Below are 23970 nucleotides of genomic sequence, written 5' to 3'. Positions count from 1 at the left end.
ACTATTTTGGTCACTTTTGCTAACTCCTCTACTAGTATCATTGTTTCATCAATATGTGATTGTGCTCTTATAAAGTTTATCATGCATTAGGTATATAATTAAACAATTATACCCTTGGCCTATTTTCATTGATTGTAACTTTGGGGGAAATTTTCCAAAATTTTAATTGTTTGCTGTAACATTGCATTAAGTTGCTTCCTCCAGAGAAGATACAGGTTTGGTTTGGTTTTTAACTTGTATTGGATTCTGTCTGTATCTCTCTTAGTCTTTTTTTTTTTCTTCTTCTTTTGAAATTGCTCTCCTTTCTTATAATAGGATGGGACAGTTTTATCACTGCAAAGTAGTTTCTTAAACATTTCTCAACTTTTGATAAGCAATTATAAATAGCATACTGGATATGTTTTACTTTTGGGGAATTATTTAGTTGTTTTGGTTGTCTGGAACTGATATTGTATTACTTAGTATTCAGAATCCCCTAACACAGTAGGTTGGTGCCTTTGGAATTCTACCATGTTTCTCAAATGAGATTCAAACTTCAGTTTCCCTCCTTTTGTTATAATGTTATAGTGGCTAAATCTTTTGGGGTTTATTTCCTTTAATCATGACAACTATAATATAAGTGCTTTTAAAGATGCATTGTAGTGTCTCATTCCGGTACTGGTTTGCCAGCTTGTGAATAATAAGACTTTTAAATATTAGGTACAAAAAAAATGTTAAGAAAAATGTTAATTTTAGAAGTTCTAAACTGAGTTCTGAAACCTTGATGATGTTTTGTTCATTCAGGCTTTAATAAGTCAGAAAGGCCCTAAACTAAAATATCAGCTGAGACTTAAAATTGTTTCTGGTGATAAAAAATTGAAAAACTGGGTACTCCATTAAGGTGTCTGAATTAACATAACTTATAGGAAAATAAATGCATAACCGTACAAGTATTTAAGCTTTGTATATGGTATCTTGTTGGTTTTCTGGATGTTAGGTTGAAATCTACAGTATTTACATCATGTGTTTATAAGTTAGAAAGACTCTAATTTTCATCTCTAAGTACATTGCCTTCTCAAGGTAAAACCTGTTTTATTTTTAAACAAAGCATACATAGTATTTCTCATTTGAAAAAAATAAGAAATTATAAAAGAACTCTATGAACCTGAGAGAACAAAGCTAAAGAAAGTATCAATTTTTTAAAATACAGAAATCAACCATATTTTCTAAGGATTTAATACTGTAGTTTCAGTGAATTATAGTCTTAAATTAGCATAATTATAGTTTCTACTGAAAATAGTGAATAGGAAGAATGCATCTACATTGTGTATCTCTTCAGTATAATGCCTATTTCAGATTTCAGATATATCCTGAGTTTTCTTTCATGTCTTAAGATTCATTTGACCATGACAGTATTATTCAGAAACAGACAGTGAATGGAAATTATGCCCTTTTTTTAGTAGAAAATCAGTAACATATAAATTGACTTGGTGCTTAAGACACAGAAATCGAATAAAACCAGGTCACCAGATTATCTCATTAAATTTGCTAAAGTCACTGTATTTTAGAGTTGGACTGATCCTAGAAAGATTACGGGTACCATAAGCAGACCTAACTTGGTACATTCTCCTCAAACTATGTGTTGTAGAGGATACCAAAGGATCCAAGAGTCTTTGAAGGGCTATGTTAGGATGTAATCAAGGTATATGATAGCCCCGGATAGCAGTGATGGTAATACACAGGCTCCTATTATCATTTGCTTATATCTGAAATTTTATTCATTCTGTTTCTCTAACCTCCTCTCCCCCTTGATGTCTCTCTAACCTTGTTGAAATGAGAGCAGAACTAGAAATGTCATATTATGTTCTAGAAGAAGAGTTATTTTCTACTGTTAAGTAGCAACTCTCTAATGTCCTTTAATACTAAAAGGATGATCCTCAGTTGGATCTGTTTATATACCTCCACATATTTTTGAGAGCACCAACAAATACTTCCAGCTTTCTTTTTCCTGTGGAGGTACAGAGTTCCGTGAGTGTTTTGATGACCTGATTAAGTTTTAAATACAGAAACACTGGTTTTCATGTTTGGTACAGATTTGAAGTTTTATAAGCTAGTAAGCTCTTTAAAAGTTGTGTTAACTTTTTGGTTAAAGTTTTTAATGTGAAAACCATCCAGTTTTATGATTTATTTATGGTGTAGATTATATATTTGTTTGCATTTTTTTAGAAAAGACCAAGATCATCATCTCACAAAGGAAGTGAGGTAATTTTATACATATATTTCTAAAGGTCCTTTCCTCCTGTGGATATTTTTGACAAAGCGCTATCCTTCCTGTCAAATATAATATTTTAAAGAAAATTCTGTACAGGTCTTGCCAACGAAAGATTAGAGTGGCAGTCTAGTTATAAAACTGTGAACCTTGACCATGGCCATAAAATTGCACATTGTTTCTTTGCAAATGCTTTTTTGTTCAAAGTCCAGTGCAGAAAATACTGTTTCTGTCATGAAATAAGTAAGATCAGTATAGACTTGTATGTCTCCTGTTTTCAAGGTACTGCTAACTTCACAGCCCTAATGCCTTTGATTGAAGATGTTTGGGCTGATCTAAGAAAATATTGTTAACTCTGGTTTTATTAAGTGAATTTATTCAATATATGCATTAAGTATAACTATAGAAGGGTAGACATTTTCTAGATAGTATTAAAAGGACCTTTTCTTTCTATATTTTAGTACTTCAATTCCTAATACCAGCTTCTTTCTACCCTGCTTTTTATTTTTGGTAGGGAATGGTGATTTAGATATATGTGTGTTTATTTTAAAATCAAAATGCTTCAGTTTATTTGTGTGCGTGTTAAAGTTCGTTTAAATAGACGTAGTTTCCCTTTAGAAAGTAAGTAGAATTTTACAGTATTTATTTATTTTTTTCTTGATACAGTATTTTTATTTTATTTTTTTAATTTATTTATTTATTTTTCCAAATACATTTGTCTCTGCCTTTTTTTCTCACTCCCCCATGTTTCCCTAATTTTTTTACTTCCTAAAACAAGGAAATAGGAGGAATTACTTAAACATCTGAGTTTTGATAACCTGTGTTCCTTTTGATAACTTAATATTCTATGAAGTTTTAACTTTCAGCTCTTATTTGCAGTATGAATGGTACTGTACAGTCAGTGGTAAAACTAAACTTTACCTGGAGAGGGCACAATTTTTGACCCTCTTTATCTGTGCTAATTGGAATTTAGCTCTCCTATGGATTCTGCATTCAGCATTTCCTGTATACTCACATCCAAAGAATGCCCTAATCAGGGTACAAATCAGTTTGTACTTTTTAAAACAAGTTTCGTGTTTTTTACGTTTTTGAAGACCTCAGAGATTTACTTTCTAAGAATATCCCTTAATTTGGGTTTGTGCCAATGGTGTTCTGGATCTGGTTCCAAGTGACTTGTAAGCATTAAGTATGTGTATCTCTTCCCAATTCCATGTTTAGTGCTATCAGTTGTTTGGAATTGGCCATTGAGGGATTATTTACACCATGGAAGTCATGAAACATTGCAAATAAGAGCTTTTTAGCCCGGGAGAGCTGGTTTTTCAACATTTAGCAGCACACTACTTAATGTTTCTTCATGATTAAACCCAAATTAATGCATTTTGGGCAGGGATGTCATAGAAATGATAATTTATTCTTCTCATTGCATCCTGTCAGGTGGCAAACGATGTGGATTTGCTCCCTTACTAGTGATATTTACATTAATCCCTTGATTAAGGTAGTGTCTGCCTCTGCCAGATTCCTTCATTGTAAATTTATTTATTTTTTTCTTCATAATCAATGAATGTCCTGTGCGGGGATACAAAAATATTGTAAAAATAACTCACTTCTCATCATATCTTTACCTTCGAGTTTCAACATTGATTGAAGATTCTTGCCTGATTTATTATTTTGTGGGGGGGGAGTAATTTTTCTTTATTGTTGACACTATTACAAATGTCCCCATTTTCCCCACCTTTGCCTTCCTCCACCCAGCCCCCATCCTCAATTTCCCATTCCTTCTGGCCGTTGCCCACACTGTTGTCTGTGTCCAGAAAGTATCAAGCCTGATATTATGAAAAAGATGTTTATTGAAGAAGATTCAAGATATGAGGAATATTGCACATAGGACAGTGACTCCTCAGTCCCCTTCAAAGTAGGCACCTTGGGACCTCACACGGTTTCCTACTCGCCATCAGCTGCCCTGTTGTATTTTCCTGAATCTCATTGACAGTCTGAAATCTCTTTCATTTCAAAGGTGATTTTAGTTTTGGGAAAAACCAGAAATCACAGGGCATCATATCTCGGCCATAGTGGCGCTGAGTCACCTGTGCGATTCGATGTTTCGCCAAAAAACTGCACAAGACATGATTCATGAGTGGGTGCGTTGTCATGATGAGGCTGCCAATCAATCGCCAGTTGCCTATAGCTGCGGCCTTCTGAATTATCTGAATAGTTTCCACAGAGGAATGTTAAAGCTTAACACAAAATTGAATGTAGATTCGTTGCTCTGCTAGCTCTGTCCTCCTGAATGCGATGGCCACATAGTACACATGCTCACTCAATAGCCTCTTGTGCCCCCGCTGACTAGTATAGTGAAGTAGTCATTCATGCATGTGCATTCTAGCCCACTCTCCTTGGCTGCCAGGTTACATGGATGTCGTGCAAACTGTTCTCGTAATATTAACAATGGTTGGACTTTTTTGGGACAGACCTCATATGTTCTTTGGCCAGTCCTTTCACCTTCTTTCATTAGTCTTATCTGAATTACTACTATATTGGTTACCAAGTGTTGATTTTTCTAAGTTCATCATTCCTTCTACATTTATTAATTGTCATTCTACTTTAAGAAATAACTTTTTCTTGCTTTTTTACTTATGGATTTCTATTTTATTTAATTTGTTAACTGTCATTCATTTTGATGATCAGAGTGTTCTAAATTTGGCCATCGGAGCCTCTTTTGAGTGGTTTCTTTGTCTTTTTGACATGTCCCTATTAATCTTTGAGGACTTCCTTACTTTCTGGCACAACAGAATGTTTCATGATCAATTTGTACTTCCACTGCCTCAGCCCTGGAATCAGCCATTTCTTCAAGGGGAGTGGTATATAGAAACTAAAATCTGAACACCAGATGTACTCATTACTATTGGGGTGTTGCTACCCACAGGCTTTCTTCATTGGGTAGAGCCAGAAAATGTGTGTGTATGTTTATCCCTTTACAATTTTGTTAGATTGTATTGTGACAACTGTCATATCATTGTACATTTAAAAAATCTTATCAAAATTGGTGAATTTTTGTGCAGCCATTTTAATATTGAAGATAGAAAAAATAGGCAACAGTTTTGGGTTATTATGCTTTATTATTTCAATAAAGGTAAAAATACAACTGAAATGCAAAAAAAGATTTGTGCAGTATATAGAGAAAGTGTTGTTGACTCATTGAACATGTCCAAAGTGGTTTGCAAAGATTTTTAGTACTATTGATATTTTGGCCAAATAATTCTTGGCTGTGGGGCTGTCTTATGCATTGGAAGATGTTTAGGAGCACCCCTGACCCCTACCACTAGAAATTAATAGCAGGCAATAGCTGACATACTCAAAATATCCAAATCAGTAGTTATTGGTGAAAGTGAAAAATGTGTCTTTTTATTTACAGCAAAATCTAAAAGGACTTTCTGACCAACCCAATATAACACATGAATTTGCAGTGATAGCTCCAATTCAAATACAATATCTCAGAGTACATTTCATCTTTCCTTCTCTTTTCATTTATACTTTTGTTCTGTATCACTGAAAAACCAATTTCCTTGTCCTCAATATACTTATTCAATTAATCCTGTTTGTATAGCCCCTCTCCCAACCCTTCTGGGCTTCACCTGGCACCCTGCCCTAAAATTGTCTTCAAATGGGCTGCCCCTGCTCTCCCACTCCAATGATACTCTTGTAATTGCCGTAATTATCAGTCACTGCCAAGCTGCATGATTTATATTTTGATCTACTTTGTAAATTCTGAGGGTGGCACTTAAACATGTGTTATTTTCTTTTTCATTCCCGCATTGTTCGCAGCTTATCTGCATTTAGTTCATGAGAAGCATCAGATAGTTTCTATAGCCTAGTAACTTCAGTTCATGTCTTCTGATAGTGTTACTCTTACTTAGGAGAGAGTGAGGAGAGAAGCAACCCAGAGAAGGGTGGAAGGAGGTAGGTAAGGAAAGAATAAAGTGGGAGATAGCTGAGAGGTGTCAGTCACATGGAATAGATGCTACCAGTACTCTTTCCCCTGGCTTAATAGTCTATCCTGTCATAGTAAGGAAGTAATCACCTTTAAAGCAGCAGTTATTACTACTGCAAATCCCTTTTCACTGAACCGTTAACATCTGCCTTCTTGGGTTCTGGCTCAATTTGCAAGCTTTCAGCCACTTTTTCTACTTTGACTATTGACCTGCAGACCTATGTTTTCAACTGCCTGCTGATCTTAGGATGTTCCCAGGCACTTCACATCTAACATTTCCATCTTTCTTCCCAAATGTATGTTATGTTTCCTCTCTTGTATATCCTATCTGATTAAATGTTTCCTTCCAGTATATCCATGAACTTTTCTTTTGTAAATATCTTTTCAGAAAACTTCTCTGTCTTTGAGTTCTCACATTTTTAATATATCAAGTAATTTCATCTCCCTTGGTCTTTTTCCACATCTCCATGCTCAAGGGAGGGATAAAGGGAGCAATTGATAACTGTTTCTATCACTTTCATCCCCAGGCAGAGGTCACAAGTTACCACTGCACCTTTTATTGTTTGTTTTTGCCCTTTCTCCTCTCCAGTATAATCCATCTTCCTTCCTCCCTCTGCCACTCTTAAATGATCTTTGGGGTTTTTTTGCTCTTTCCCTTGGTCTCTTCATGTTTCTTATGTAGAAAGAAAAGAGTCAGAAGACTGAGCTTCTAAGTCTTGGCAACTCTGCAGAGTTTGTGTTCTGAATGACTGGAAAGCGTTGGAGCTCTGTAGAACATAAGGGAAGTATAGGCTGTCTGTTCCTTTAGTAACCTTGCAGGAGAAGATCTGGAATGAGAAGGGCCTATTTGTATAATACATAAACTTTCTAGGCTTTGATGAGTGTGCTAACAAGAAATCCTAACAGGCAGTTTTCCAAAGAGAGGGCAGGTTGGAGGCAACGTGCAGAATTAAATTAACCTCATAGTCAGAAGGTCTGTAATCTAGTGCCATTTTTGCCTCTAACTGGCTGTGTGATCTTAAATAAATAATTTAGACCTTTTTATACTTTTGATTCCTTATTTCCAAAATTAGCATTTAGAATAGAGGATTTCTAAGGCCTTGCACAGTTTTAAAATTTTCCAGTAAAACTGAGTAACTGTAGTGTTAAGAATAACTTTTTTGGTACATTTTTTAAAACTTTTGGTTTTTGACCCACATGAAGTCAGTATATGAGTTATATTTTTTCTTTCATGCAAAACTGATATTCTGGGGAAAATTTGAGGGGATTTATTTAAATATAATTAAATAAAATTTTAATAACATTCTATGATAGACAATCTGCATTGAGCACATTTTAATTTTGTGTGAGACTTACATTATACTTCTACAGTACTGACCATTTCCTTTGGATAGCCATCCTTTCACGCACTGGAGTCTCTGAAGGGACTCCTCAAGCATTTGCCTATTAATAAAAAATGTCGAGTTTATTATTATCTATGTCATATCTTAGGTATCAAGAAAAACTTAATTCCTATAGATGAAGAACCTCAATTGTAGCCTTTTAGGTATTTACACACTACACAATTACTAACATTTTTTGAGAGTATTTCAGTGGGTGAAAGAGCTTACTTCTTTATTTTTGTTTTCTTTATTTATACTTCTTCCAATATTTAGAAACTTGTATAACATTTTTCCTTCTTCCATATATTTTATGTAATAAAGATCCTGTGTCTTAATTGTATATTAAAATAAATTTATCAGATAATTATGTAAATATACTAATGGTAAAGTATTTGGGTAAGTGAGACTATTAAAACTAAGTTAAACTACTAAATGCAACTTAACCTAGTAATTACTGAGATTTTTAAAAAATAAAACTTTAAAAACATATTAGTAATCATAGTAAAATGCACAAAATTTTGATCCTAGATTTTGCTCAAACACCAGATAATTTTGACCAAGAATTATTTGGTAAGTTAAAACATGTCTCTTAGAATTGCTATGTGTATGACCTCAGAACCTATAAAATTAGCTGAAGGAAGACACTGATTTTTGTGTTTATTTTCTATGATCAATACTATGTTTCTAAATTATTGTAAAAATGAGGTGACCATTAAAATTCTTAGAAGTAACTACCAGGTTTTATTATCACTAGATCGTAATTTCTATCAGTGGCCCATGCAAAATAAGCTAAATCTATATAACATGCTTCTAAATACTTTTTTAGATCAAAGAAAACAAAGAATTCAATTGATAAATCAACTGAGACTGACAATGGGTATGTATCCCTTGATGGGAAAAAGACTGTTAAAAGCAGTGAAGATGGAGTACAAAGCCATGAACCTCAGTGTGAAACTATTCAACCAGAAGAGACAGCCTGGAACAAAGGAACACTGAGGAGCATTCCCAACAAAGTAAGTGTGATTTTTTAAAAAATAGTTTGCATATGTGGTTTTCCATTAGTTAATGGGAAATGACTTAAGACATAGTAGTTTCCCTTGAACTATATATTTTCTCCAGAATTTATTCTACCAGCCTTAACAAATCATGCTGATGAAGCTGAAAATCAAACAAATATTTATAAACTTTTTTGCCAGTATAACTTAGTACCTTCTTGAATTGCTTAATGACTCAAATTTTCCCAAAATGTTAAAGCACTTAATAATATCATGGTTGATGCTTATTAAACTTTACCTTTTCTTGCCCTATATTCATGAGTGTAAGAATTTGTTTTAAATGGAACACCTAAATTATTCTAGAAATGGAGCTAGGAACCTGATTTTCCATTCATGTTTTCCATAAGAAAATATTGCCTTATTTTCTCTATTTTTATTACATTTGGGATCAGCACACTTGTTTTGTTGTTTGTTTGTTTACTTTTCCAAAATAAAAAAAGACATCCTAGCTTATTGTAACAAAGCCTAATGTAACATCTCTATTTCTTTGTTTCACTGAATTTTTTTGTTAAACAACTTACTTAAAAGCTGTTCCAGAAAAAGAAAAACATGGTCAAATTAAAAGATGTTAACTGTTACATTTAAGAATGTGAGTATGCACATTTGTGTTGAAGAAATAAGAAAAGAAGATTCTCTGATTTTGAATAAAGTATATGTCACTCCTTGACAGTACCTTTATGTTCAGTACCAGTAGATAGCATGGGACTGCAATGAAATATAGCCCATTACTTGATTTTAGGTTGTTGAAACATTTAGCTCTGATAGTATGAGCCTCACATCACTATCATCACTCAACAAATAAGTTTTCAATCATTCAGCTTTCAAACATACTTTCAGGTATGTATTAACTACTAAGGCTATATGAAAGTGTCAGTAACCCTTATATTCTGGAGTCTCTCAACCTCAGAATTTCTGATCGATGTCTCTTACAAATTTATATGTACATAATGTCTAATACAGGCACACATTCAACTACGATTCACCTCCTCCTGCTTCATAAGCCATCATTTAATCAGTGGTGGTCTTATAATTAATCACATTATCATTTTGCAAAAATAGTATAATTCATTTCAGATTTCTCACCTTTTTTAAATGGTCTCTGTCCTGCTTTTATCCTGTTTTATATATTTTTTAATTTTGTAAGCTATTTCAAATCCTTTTATGAACAGAAACATTATAGAACAATATTTGACAAATGGCTGTGGAATTACTCCTAAAATTAAAATACCAGTATAGTCACTGATTAAGGTTTTTTTTTCCCAGAAAATCAAGTAGTATATTCAATCACTTTGAGGCTTTTTAAGGTGTTTGAAGCTGTCTGTCTATATGAGGAAGGATCCAAAAAGACAGAGTTTATTTATAAAAAAATTGTGTATTCTTACACGTTTAAACTTCAGCCACCTTCAAAGTACTCTCAATTTGATGCAGTACACCTATCAAGACTTTTTTCCACTGCTCAAAACAGTTTTTGAACTCGTTGATTTTGATGCCTTTTAGTGCTTACGCCGTTTTTTGTTTCACCTCTTCCACATCAGCAAAACATTTCCCATGAGAATTTTTTTCATTCAGGGAAACAAAAACAGTTTCTCAGGCCAGATTGGGTCAATAGGGAGGGTGGGGCACGGGGGTCATGCTGTTTTTGGTCAAAATCTGCTGAACACTTAGCGTGGTGTGGGCAGGTGTACTTGAAAATCACCCATCGTGAAATGGGCAAATGTGCTGAAAGTCTTCAGAAAGAACTCACAGAATTCACTGAATTTGAACGCAGCCTCTGACAACAGTGCCAGCTGGTACACTGATACAGATGGGTTCCTAGACCACTCACCTAGCTGGGGAAGCGTGTACTACGAGGGGTCCACCCTCCACAACATAGTTCCGGTTTTTGGGGGTTCCCTCTCGTATATATTATTATAAATTTTGCACTTTTAAAACTACAAAGTAAGTTAGAAATTACCAGTAACCCTCTTTTTGTACTTCCATTTTTAGGATACCCAAAGGACAAGAACCAATGTCTCTGATGAAGTCTCCAGCGAGGAAGGTCCTGAAACAGGATACCCATTACGCCGTCATGTGGACAGACCTTCTGAGAGCATTCTTCGGAATAGGAAGTCGCACCATTATAAGAAACATTACCCTAATGAGGTATATACTTTGGCCTTACATATGTGTGTGTGTATGTGTGTGTGTATGTATATTCTGTATTATTCTGAATGTTACTAATTTACAGTTTCAACAATTGAATATAATTATTAAAATAACATATTTCCCATCAGTATCAATATCTTACTGTAACATGATCTGGATTTATAGAATAGCAGTTTTAGATTTATGTGTTGCACATAAAATAAATAACCACGTATTTGTACTCATTTTGTGTATTATCTCTGAAGACTCATACATCCAGTTTCTTGTTTACTTTTAAAGAAGCCCATCTTGCAGAGATAATCTGTGAGCTCCTGTGTTAGTCTTTCCCACAATTTGAAAGGCTTTATAAATATTGATTATATCAAAGTTATTATTCTAAGAGACTTTCTTTATGTTCTTATCACCAGTTATCAAGTTGCCCATACTGTTAAATTCAGTATTTTTTCATCTTTGACTCTTTTTTTATTAATGATTGTTTTTTTCTAAATTCTTTTCTAACTTATCACATCTTTTGAAGTTATCATATCTCTTGAACCTATTTAAATAGGAAAAGAATTTTATTCAATTATATTTTCAGTTTTTATTCTAAAGACAGAACATTTCATTATCTGGCTTCCAAACACATTAATTCCCTTTTCTTTTCTTGGACTATATTAGCATTTTTTTGTTAATGATTTAGGGTTAAACTTTTGAAAAAATCAAGTACGCTCTTCTGGAATGTGAATACTTTGAGGGTTTTAAGAAGTGAGAGTTATTTGTTCTTGATATAGTCTTTCTTCTCTGTGTTTTTATCTCTAGTTAATTTTTCTGGTGACCAGCTATTTTTTTTTCTCTCAGTAGCTGTCATTATACAGACACTAATGCCAGGGTGTCTGCTATTGCCTCTTTACTCACATCGTCTGGTGTATTGCTGTTCCCTGTTCCAAAACTGGATAACCCTGCTTGTGAAATCCAAAGCCTTACTCTACAGACAGAAGTCATTTGTTCCTGGAAGGGATTCAGGACCTTGTATAGAAGATCTCCACTTTTCCATAGAATAAATTGCTTGGCTTTACAGATACTTTTCTCACTCCATAATCGTTGCTGTTCTGAGGGTTTGCAGCTGTGTTTTGAACTACTGAGATTCTTAAAGGGCAGAATGTTATCTGCTAATGTTAACTTTTAAATACATATGTTGCTTAAAAGCTTCTAGATTTTATGCTCAAGTAAAGCTGATAATTAGCTAGTAGGCATTGGCTGTTTTAAATCTTTTTTTAATCATATAAAAGATTACATAAACAAAACCTGGTCTTCATATTCTTCATCTGTAAGGTAAGGAACTTTAGGCTAGAATATTTAAAAAGCTTCATTCCATTCCAAAATATTTGACTCAAGTCAAACCATCTTCAAAGTGTATTTTACATAAAGCAAAACAAAACCTCCTTTAAGTAAAATTGAGACAGGAAGTCTGTAATGTTGTTTTGTATCTTTATATATATATTACCATACTCTTCAAATTGTTGGTGATATTTTTATTTAAGGGTGAGGCACAAATAAATTATTTGTGGAAGCACTTTGTGCGTGGGTAGGACTGTATAAGCCTCACTATCTATAGATCTACATTTTTAGGGGGCATTTCATTTTTCAAGAAAAATCAAGTCTTTGGTCCATGGGAATGCAAGATATTATACTGGGCTACCATGGCGTTTGGCACCAACAGGGTTGGGGATGAGGTGGTGTTCAATGTGTGGCCTTTTACTCAACCCCCTTTTCATAACCCTTCACCTCCCACCCCTAACTGAGTTCTTGCCTTTTTCTACTATCTACTATATCTGGTTGGCTTCTTCCAGTCACCTGTTGGGAAGATGATGGAATTACATGAATATCTGGGATATAGAAGGTATCCTTGGAAATTGTGATAGCTTCTTAGAACCATTTGTCTTTTTTTTTCCTATTCTGTCCTGCTTTAACTCTACAAGTATCTTTTAAGTTTTATTCTCTATTATAGATAAGATTTTCATCTAATAAAAGTAACATTTGATGGAAAACAATGAAGAAACTATGGGCTTGGAATTAAATAAATAGTGACTTTGGAAAAATGATTTAAGTTCTCTGAATCTCAGTTTCTGCAAGTATAATGGGGAGAGGAGAGCAGCAGCATCAGATTGTTAGGATTAAATAAGATTATGAATAATTGCCTGACAAAAAGCACTCGTTATAAATGCTTATTCCTTTCAAATAAATAATCCTTCTCTTAATTTCATTATGTGCTGTATTAGCTGTCTAAAGATTTGAAATAAACAGAGCAAATTAAGTGAGCTATTAATTTGAGCTGTTTAGTTCTAAAATTTCCTATTTTTGGTCTTTATTCAGCAGTTTGTAATGAAATTCTAAGTGGCCATTTATCGCCTAAATATTGCAGGTACAATACTCTTCGAAATGTAAGGTATTATAGGCAATAATTTTTACATTATACATTTATAAAAGGCCCCACTTCATAATCAGTATTTGGCAAAATACTTTTATAAGGAATTATAGGTATTTTCTTATTCCTGAAATCACCCATTAGTTTTGGTTCAACAGTCATTGGGCCTTTAATCTGTTACTTATTTATGTATTTGATTAGCAAGTCTGCATCAGAAATTAGTGATTGATAATATCAAAAATTTTAAATCAGCAGTTACTGATTGCTTAATACATTCTGTGCCTTGTTATCTTATGAAAACTGTTGTGATGAAAACTGCTTATCCTTCAAGTATTCTGTATGACAGTGAATCTGAAATCTTTTTGGAGGGGTTTTTTGTAAAAAAACAAAAAAAACTTATTTTTACGCTTTTTTCTGCAACTTTTTTCTTTTTATTTCTTTATTCATTTTCTTATTCAGCTGGTTCAAAATAATTTTACTTCTCTCTCAAACATCCCTCCCACAAACAATCTTTCACAGTAAATATACATGATGCTCCATTCTAATATTTATGTTAATTATCAATAATATATCTCATTAAAGATATTTTATTACCTGTGGTAAGGACGGTTTCTGTTTTTGATGTACATATAGTGTATTTGAAAGTTATAATTCGTTTGAGAATGTGAAATACATGAACATTTAATTAACACAGATAATATTGTAGGTGCTGGGGAGCAAGACAAAATTTATTGTCAAATGAATATAATAATAACTCACTTCAAGGACAAAGTGTTCAGCTCTAAATAGAAGACTTTAAACTAACATTTGCTTAGCCCCAGCTTTGTACAGGTTTGTCTTAAAAGCTAGAGTGCTCATTTAATGTTTAATATTTCTTTAAAGTAGGTAGTTTATTCCCCATTGATATCAATAGATGACTAAACTAAGGCTCAGAAACAAGGTAAGCTATCTAGAAAGGGATAGAGATGGTGATTTCCTGATACTTTGTTAAGTAGGCTTTAAAGGAGAGTAGAATTCATAATGAGAGGTAGAAACATAATCAGAGGCCAGAGTGGCAAAGAACAAGCTATGTTTAGGGGTTAGGGAGTAGCCCACTGTCACTGGAGGAGAAGGCTGTGGTACAGAGAAGTGAAAACAAGCCCAAAAGTAGCCATTTGAAGACAAGCGTACTAGGTGAAGGGATTTGAACTTTATCCAGGAGAGCAGCAGTAGGAAGCCACAGAAGGGTTTTGGTTAGAGGAGTGAAAGAACAGCTCTACTTCGGGAAGGTTAATCTGGAAAGAGGGAAGGCCTTTTAGGTGGGGGTCAATTAGGAGTCTCTCATAGCAAACAAAGTATGAATGATAACTGGTGATAGCATGGGAAAGAAAAAGAAATAATTATAAAACAGTTTAAAGGTAGAATGGACAAATCTTAATGACAGCTGAGAACAAATCTAAAATTTCAGCACACTTTGCTATAAGGATGGCTTTTAATCATTCTTTATTCAGTACAAGTTATTTTTAATTCCTTTAAATTAGTATTTTACTTTAAACTGTTTATTTCGTACATTAAAAAACTCCTAGGAAAAAAGAAAATTGATTAGAAATTATTTAACTTGTGTCTTCTAGTTTTTCACTTTTATAAAGTATCTCAAAAATGTGAACTGGTATTTATCTTTATGATATAGATTATATGTTAATTTATGTCAATTTATAGAACCTGCTCTTTGAGAAACAAAAACAGTAGATACATGAAATCTGTTGTTGCTAAAAAAGACTAAGAAAACTCCATTAAACACGCCAATTACAGTGGGTGACTGTGCAGTCCATTATCAGTTTAGGCCTTTGCCTACCTGAATTCTGAACTTCGTGTAAAGTTTAAGAGAAGGCACAGTCTTTGCATGCAAAATAACACTTGAGCTGAAATATGAAATAAATTTTGGTATGAGGAAATTTTGTTACTCCTTAAAAACTAATTTGTATTTTTAATGTTTTGCTACCTATTTCACTGTCACTTGACAGTGTATTTGTTGTTTTAGCAAAAAGTAGCAATATATGGTTCTAATAGAATCCTTTGAGTTGGAAAGGGCACATAAATTGTATTAATGTCAAAGACTATCTTAATTTCAGGATGCCCCTAAATCGGGTACTAGTTGCAGCTCTCGCTGTTCAAGTTCCAGACAGGATTCTGAGAGCACAAGGCCAGAATCTGAAACAGAAGATGTGTTATGGGAAGACTTGTTACATTGTGCAGAATGCCGATCATCTTGTACCAGTGAGACAGATATGGAAAATCCTCATATTAATCCATGTGTGAAAAAAGAATATAGAGATGATCCTTTTCACCAGGTTGGTTTACAGTGTTGGATTATGTGGGACTATTTGTCCAGCTCCTTGGAATATATGTACAGATTTTATAGAAGTAAAGAAAAAGCTTACATTCAATTAAAATAATAGTCCTATAATTTTTTTTTTTAAACTGTGAGCTGTAGTCGGGCTTCATTGGAACATAGAATATTTGTATTTATGTTATAGTTGTGTTTTCACCTTGCAAACATATGTTCCTGAAAAGCTGTTGGTAAATGGAGTTTTGTAAGTCCAATTGTGTTTTAGATGCAGTCATCTTTTTCTCACTCAGCATACTTCATGATCAGATTTACCTACACCTGTGGCCTAAGCTAGGATTCACAAAGGTGTATTTTATGAATATCAGATTTTTATCTTCAAATGCCTACAGCAATGCTATCCAGTAGAAATACAATGAGTCATGTGTGTAATCTAAAATTTTCTGGTTCCTCATTAAAAATATTTTAACAGGTGAAATTAATTTTAATATCTTATTTAACCCAAGGTACTCAAAATATCACTTCAACATATAACTAGTATGGAAAGTATTAATGAAATGGTTTTTTTCTTTTTAATACTAAGTCTTCAAAATCTATTGTGAACACTTAGAGCACATCTCACGTAGACTAGCCTCATTTCATGTATTCAGTAGCCACATGTGAGTAGGGTTTACCATATTGGACAGCACAGGTCTATGGGACACCTTCATTTGAATGTCCTAGCAGTACCACAATATCTTCCCCTATAAATCTGTTTTTCTTATGGCACTTAAACTCATGATGAATGACATCTCCATCCATCTACTCACTTGTCCAGAAACCTGGTGGTCATTTAAAATCCTCACCCTTCCTTACTTTCTTCTCTTTCTTATCCAAGTCCTCATGAAATCCTAATAATAAAACCATCAAAAATACTCTTAGAAAACCAGAGATAGAAGAGAACTTCCTTAATCTAATCAACGGAAGCTATCAAAGAACCTTCTAAAAACTTACATATTTAATGATGAAATTTTAGGCACATTATCACTGCTTTTTCTATCAAAATTCTACCAGTATGTTTGTCTCTGTTTTCAGTTGGACTTAGATTTAAAAGTTCATGTTAAAGAACAAAATGTGTCAATAGTAGAAGCAATTTTGAAGAATTACAGGGACTTTCTATACTAGATATAAATATTTACTTTAATGGTATAGTAATTAAGATAGTATGGTATAGACCCTGGCTGGTATGACTCAGTTGGAGCGTCATCCCGTAGCCAAAGGGTTGCAGGTTCGATTCCTAATCAGGGCACATACCTAGATTGCAGGTGCGTTCCTGGTCCAGGTGTGTACAATCCCAAAATCAGGTGGATGCAGGAGGCAGCTGGTCAGTGCTTCTCTCTCACATGTTTTTCTCCCTCCTTCTCTACCTTCTTCTCTCTAAAAAGAAATGAAAAAAATATCCTCAGGTGAGGATTTAAAAAAAAAAAGACAGTATGATGTTAGGTATATGCTAGGGACTGAATATTTGTGTCCCCACCAAAATATGTATGTTGAAACCTAATCCCCAATATGATAGTATTTGGAGATGGGGCCTTTGGGGGACAATTAGGCCATTGAGGGTGGCGCTCTCATGAATAGGATTAATGCCATCATTAATGAGGCTCCAGAGAGCTACCTTGCTCCTTTCACATGTGAGATTATAGCAAAAAGAAGGCAGATCTCACCAGACACTGAATCTGTTAACACCTTGATCTGTAGACTTTGCATCCTCCAGAACTGTGAGAATTAGATTTCTGTTGTTTCTAAGCCATCCAGTCGATGGTAAAATTTTGTTATAGCAGCCCAAAACAGACTAAAACAGTATATAAACAAATAGACCGACAGGTCAGAATATTCAGTATATGGTTGTGGGTCAAATGATAAATCCATATCCATAAATTTATTCCAGATAGTTCCTAAAGGGAAAAAAAAGCACAGATAGTTTGTAAATGTGAGGAAGCAAAACTTTAAACTAACTTAGAAGAAAGTATAGGAGAAAAATCTTTGTTTCTTCCTGTGTATGAGAAGAGTTTTTTAAATGATACAGAAAGCACAAGCAAACTTTAAAAATTAGGGGATTGACACATCTGAATATCTTAAAATGTAAAACTTTGAGCTATAAATTAAGCCATAAATATTTTTAAAAGACAAACCAGAGGCCAGAAGATATTTCCAACATATTAACTATCAAAGTCTTACTGTACAGAGCACACAAAGAACTTCAACAGATGAACAAGTAAAAGGCAAATGACTCAGAAGAAAAGGACAAAGGATGTGAACAGGCAACTCCTCTAGATGGCTAATACATAATAAGTAAAAGTGGTCAGCTTTCTTAGCAATCAGGGAAATGTAAATTAGAACAGTGAGATACAATTTCATATTGATCAGCCTGTCAAAAATTATTTAATCTGATCAATTTGAACATTGGCAAGAATGTGAAGAAGGAACTCTTATTCAGTGCTGATATTAAATATGAATTTGTACAACTACTTTGGAGAGCCGTTTGTCGTTATGTAGTAAGATTGAAGGTCTGCATACTCAAGGACTCTTCATCACTAAGGAAACCTTAGAAGATGGACACAAGGAGACATATCAAAATAATTTTTATGTGTATGATATTGCATTGTGCATGATATTAAAAAATGAAAAATGTAGTAGAATTAATCATGGTTATATGATAAAAAAACAATACAGCAGTGAAATTGAATGAATTCAACTTTATCAAAAAGAGTAAGTCTTGTGAATTTGAATGAAAAAAGCAATACATACAATATACCATTTATATACAGTTTTAAAACATGCAGGGCTATATTGTATACTATTATGGATAAAAACATACAAAGGAATAGTAAACACCAAATTTAGGGTAATAAATCTGGGGACTAAAAGAAGGGAATGAGTTACAAACAGTTTCAATTTCTCCTGTAACATTTTTTAATTAAAATATCTGGAGCAAATAAGGGGGAAAGTTAAAATATGATAAAACTGAGTGTTGTTATTCTTTATCTGGTTGAAACATTTCATTTAAAAATATTTTCATTAGTTTTGGCATTGGCTAAGGGAAAGTGTTATGGGATAGAAGTTTTGCTACAGGAAGTTGACTGAGAATGAGGAATGAGGTTTAAGAAGTAGGGCTGGGAAAATTTGGGAGAAAGGAAATACTAGTTAGATGAAGAAATATAATTTTAGTCCCCACCCACCTCCCAAAGATGTGAAATGTTTGAGCACATATGTATATAGAAGAAAACCAGTAGGGAAGAATTGAAGAGGTACAAGAGGAAAGATTGAATGATGTTTCTTAGGATTCTGAAGGGAAAGCATAATTAGGGAGCTTAAATTTCTCTTCAGCAGGAAAAGGAGTACATCCCCTGTTGAAATAGGAGAAGAAAGAGTGCATGAAGCAAGTAAGATGATGAGAGTTACCGCCTGATGATCTTTATTCTGTGAGTGCAGGAGGTTAGGAGGCCTATTACAATAAAAGTGAGATGATAGAGGACTTGTGGGTGATAATAAAGGCCTGAAGTTATCATTTGTGGGAAACGGAGATAGTAGAGAGAGAATGTGTGTGTCCATATAGTCAATGCCAATTAAAAAAGTCACACTGTCACATGGCTGAGGGTCCAGTGAGAATCTGAAACCATGAATTTGTAGCTGCTCGTTCCACACAATTGTGTGATATTCTCTGGAATATAGTCATAATAATCATAACAGCAAACATTTAATAAGCATTTACTGTATGCCAGCTACAGTGCAATGTAATCTAGATGCATTATCGCATGTAATCCTCACAACCTCTGACAGTGTGGTTTATTTTTTATTTTATAGATGAAAAAATTGAAGCCCAGAATCAAATACACCCAAAGTCACATAGCATAGGTGCTCACTAAATAGCTGTTATTCAAGAGACAGGAGAGGGAATGATATACTGATTGAAATAATAGATGTGCTAAGTATCTAGACATGTTAGATTGAGAAGGAAGTGAAACCAAGAAGAGATTGATAGGCTGAAGTATACGTATATTCAAGGAAACAAGTGTTTTAGAATTGAAGGTTTGAGAGACCTGGTAAGATGAAAGGTATAGTTGAAGACTCATTTCAGAAGTTAAGAAATTCTGTGTGATAACAAGGTCCAGGTTGTGGCCATGGTGATAGCAAAAGTTCTTTGGAATTTAAGAAGTGAAAAAGTAATAACAATTAATCCATGAGAATAGGGTTGATCCATGAGGGTAACTGCAGTCATTTGCATATTCACCTGAGTCATTGAGGATAACACCTCGAATTGAGGTTTAAGAAAATGCCTGTGAACTGTTATCTCAGAGATACCATAAGCTGCACAGAAGCAGAGACCATGTGTTCTTTCGCTCATTGTTGTATCACACAGCGCCTGGTACATAGTAGGTGTTTAATAAATATAAGTTGAGTAAATGAATGAAATGAAATAAAAATTTTAAAAAGCATGCTAATTAGGGCTTTCTTAAATGATTAAAAATTGTCTTTAATGAATGCTATACAGAATAAATTTGCCCTAAATCTTTAACACCATTCCGCTTCTTTTTTACTAAGATAAAGACTTTTTAATGTTCTACTCTGTGTATCTAATTACAGTATTGTAGGTTTTCATTGGTATTACTTCAGGATGAAAGACTTGATTTTACGCACATTCTTACCCTCCGACTTCTGAAAAATAAGCTCAAGTTTTCAGTTTTACTAGTAGCCATGTAATGGAAATTAGCGCTCTTTAATGAAAAGCACCAGGTTTTTTTTCTTAGTAGGTTTGGAGAACCCTTTTCAGTCTATCATAAAGACTGAAAAATCTCTCATGAAGAAATGAGCTTTTGAATCAGTGTATTTTAGTCAAATTTGTAGTTTTGTTTTTTATTTTCTTTTTAAATAGTAACTGAAACATTTCTACAAGGGAAAATTTGTAGTTTTATTGTTTGTTTTGTTTTCTTTTTAAATAGTAACTGAAATGTTTCTACAGGGAAAAATTTGTAGTTTTATTTTACAGTTTGTTTTATTTTCTTTTTAAATAGTAACTGAAACATTTCTTTAGGAGAAAACATTCCTCCTCTAGTCATGGCTGAATATATAATAAAATATAAAGCCATATTTAAGTGAAATTCATCTTTCAGTAGGGAAAGCCAGATTTTAATCGATACAGCTCCCACAGGTGGAAACTCCAGTAAAGCAGTTGTTGTGGTGAATTTATTTGAAATAAAACCTTCCACCATATAAGTGTTACGGTTTTCAGGCAATTTTGAATGAACCAGGAGCAAACCAGTTAAGATTTTGAATGAGGATAAAAACAATCATTAAAAGACTTCCAAATTTCAGTTTGAACAACATACAAAGAAGAGTCTTATGAGCTAAAATTATAAAATGGAATTATTTGCTCCAATGTTTTTCCTGAGCCTTTTTTTTTTCTCGTAACATCTTAGTAATGCTGCTCTCCATACATTTAGTCAGTACATGTTTCAACAATTCCGTTTTTCAGAATACATTTGAGAAACACACACAGACATACATTTGACAAATACACAGACGTAGGGTTTTTTAATTAACTCTTTTAAAGTCATGAGTTTCTAGTTGCTCTCTTATCTCGCCTTTTTTGGCTTTCTAGAAATGGGAAAATGATAACAAATCTACTGGGAAGGTAGCTAGGCAAAATGAGTACTGTTATAAGGAGAGTGAAGAACTTGATTACTGTTTCTGTCTGTAGATGGACCTTTGTGGAATTGGTATGCCTTGCTTCGTGTAATGGGAAAACCTTTAATTCACTGTTACAGACGGAGTTAAAAGAAAGGGAAGGGAGGGTAGGGGAGAGAGAGACTGTGTCAGTGGTTGAAATCTGTGGTTAACTACCCATATCTCATAGCTCTTAAGGTTCTCCAGTAGTGAAATATATACCATTAAGGTCAATGTATATTAAAATTCCATGTTTTTGGAGCCCTGGCTGGGTAGCTCAGTTGGTTAGAGTATTGTCCCAATACACCATGGTTGCAGGTTAAATCCCCTTTCAGGGCACATACAAGAATCAACCAATGAATGTATAAATAAGTGGAATAATAAATTGATATTTTTCTCTCTCTCCTTTCCCGTCTCTCTCTCTCTCTCTTAAATCAATAAAAAAATTAAGATACTATGTCTTTGGGAAAGATACATTTTTAGAAGATACCTCTTGATAGTCAAATAGCTACATGTAAAAGGCAAAATATTTATGCGATCTGAAGAGAAACCACAGTATAGCTAGCTACATGTAAAAGAGCTTTGCTAATAGCATGACTCCTGGCATTGTGGTTTGCCTGTAATTATCCATCAATTTTTATGCTGCTTATAGTAAATATAGTATATACAGGTTTATATAAATGAAATTAATGTATAAGGTCAGAATAATAATTTCACTTATCTGTTTCCTTACATGTTGTTGAGTTACTATTTTATACCTTTAATTGTAATGAGTCAGTGCAACTCTACTTCCCCCTAGAGGAAAATATATTCCTTAAATTTACAGAAATAGCCCTGGCTGGTGCGACTCAGTGAATTGAGCACCTGCCTGCAAACCAAAGGGTGGCCTGTTCGATTTCCAGTGAAGGCACATGCCTGGGTTGCGGGCCAGGTCCCCAGTAGGGAGTGCATGATAGGCAACCGCACGTTGATGTTTCTTTCCCTCTTTCTCCCTTCCCCTCTCTAAAAATAAATCTTTTTTAAAAAATGTACAGAAACATATTTTAATCCTATTTTAATCATATATGGCTCTCCAAAGAATAAATAAAAGTAGAATATATTATTCTGTTCAGTCTTAGAAGTCATTTTAATGAAATACATTATAACATAAGTTAGAAATACTATAATGTCAACAAAGAAATTCATCCCATTCTGGATCTAATCTTTTAGTGTTACCTCTTTCAGTATCTGATAATGTAAAGATTACTGTTTCATTAATTTTGTTGCTATCTTTAACCCCCAACTGTCCTATTTTAAACTTTCATTCCTTTAATTGTAGATCTAAAGCAAACAAAAAACTAATGTAAGCATCTGATCCTTTGTATTAAAGCTTTCAATTTTTCTTTTTACCTTTTTTTATTCCTTGAAACATTGAGAAATACTTTATATTACTTGGGAGAGTACTTCTGGTTATGTGTGCTTCAGTTTGCAAAATTTGCTCTGAGGAAAAAAAAGTTAAATTGACCCTTTGGAAAAATACTAGAGTAAAATATCAGATAAGTCAAGTATTAAGGGTAGGTGTATGAGGAAGAGTCTCTTTCAGGATGGTACTCTATCCCTATTTAGTCTTCCAAAGAAGTTCGAATCTCAGTTGTCATATTTTTTTTGTACTGAGTGATCATAAGTTGAACAATCAGTAGTATGAACAACTTGATAATTCATTTGTCTTTGAACATTAGTAACTATGTAGACTGATCAACTAAGTGCTTTTGCTGACACATTTTAGAGTATTTTTGAATAATAGGTTGCCTAATATGTTACAGAAAGTTCTTAATTTACATATTTTTATAACTAATATCTTAAAAAATTTAGTGTCATTAAATTCTATGTGTATAGATACATATATAGCTATGCAGATATGTTCTATTTATAAAATACAGATGCATTCACCTATTTCTGTTTTATGATATAGTTAAAATTGTGTGTGTGTGTATATATATGTATATACATGTGTATGTTTTATTTGTGAAATGAGATAAATGTATTCACCAATTTCTATTTATTTTTTATAGAGTCATTTGCCCTGGCTCCACAGCTCCCACCCGGGATTAGAAAAAATAAGTGCTATAGTGTGGGAAGGCAATGACTGTAAGAAAGCAGACATGTCTGTTCTTGAAATCAGTGGAATGATAATGAACAGAGTGAGTTTTTACGTTTCTCTTCTTATAGTTCAAGGATAAAACAATGATTATTAATATATTAAGTACTGAAACGTTATGCTTATAACCTACTTCCTCATTTAGCCAACCTGAAAACAAAGTTATTTGTAGGTGACTTTGTTGTTGATTTAAACAGTGATTTGTGAGCAAACCAATCTCATCTTTTATCATTTTCATTCTTGTGAACAAGAATAGATACAATCTAAAATTTTCTTTTATGCTATTCTTTCTTTGGCTTTCAATGCACAAATTGAGGAACTGCTAGATATTTAGAAGTTTTGATGAAGATTTATTTTTCTTTATCATCCCTCCTGGCTCATTTATTTATTAGTGCCCAGAGAATAAAAAAAATTCAAACAAGAAAATTTGTATTGACACTTGCCTGCCTTGTTAAATGTATAAAAGATATACAGATAAGAGTAAACATCTTGAGTAGTTGGAAGGCGAGTACAAATACTGTGGATTTTAATTTCAGTTTCTATTATATTGTTGTTTGTTGTTATGTTTTTTTTTTATCAGAT

At 33.5% G+C, this 23970-nt stretch overlaps 1 protein-coding gene across 3 annotated transcripts in view; it reads left to right on the top strand.

Annotated features, from left to right (window-relative positions):
* Positions 1 to 23970, top strand: part of PHTF2 (putative homeodomain transcription factor 2) — a 123630-nt gene that overhangs the window by 85886 nt on the left and 13774 nt on the right. The window contains exons 8-11 of one of the 3 annotated variants that reach the window (XM_054564135.1): positions 8445 to 8631; positions 10660 to 10815; positions 15334 to 15552; positions 23303 to 23431. In XM_054564135.1, the coding sequence (XP_054420110.1) occupies positions 8445 to 8631; positions 10660 to 10815; positions 15334 to 15552; positions 23303 to 23431 (691 nt within the window). Of the gene's footprint in view, positions 1 to 8444; positions 8632 to 10659; positions 10816 to 15333; positions 15553 to 23302; positions 23432 to 23970 lie in introns of those variants that run through there. The other 2 variants (XM_054564136.1, XM_054564137.1) reach the window with 2 other exon arrangements.

The sequence above is a fragment of the Pteronotus mesoamericanus genome, unplaced genomic scaffold, assembly GCF_021234165.1.
Source record: "Pteronotus mesoamericanus isolate MK-2021 breed Mesoamerican mustached bat unplaced genomic scaffold, CSHL_Meso_final scaffold_85, whole genome shotgun sequence".
Taxonomy (NCBI): domain Eukaryota; kingdom Metazoa; phylum Chordata; class Mammalia; order Chiroptera; family Mormoopidae; genus Pteronotus; species Pteronotus mesoamericanus.
The sequence above is the reverse complement of the archived record's forward strand: the minus strand, read 5'-3'. Positions and strand labels throughout refer to the sequence as shown.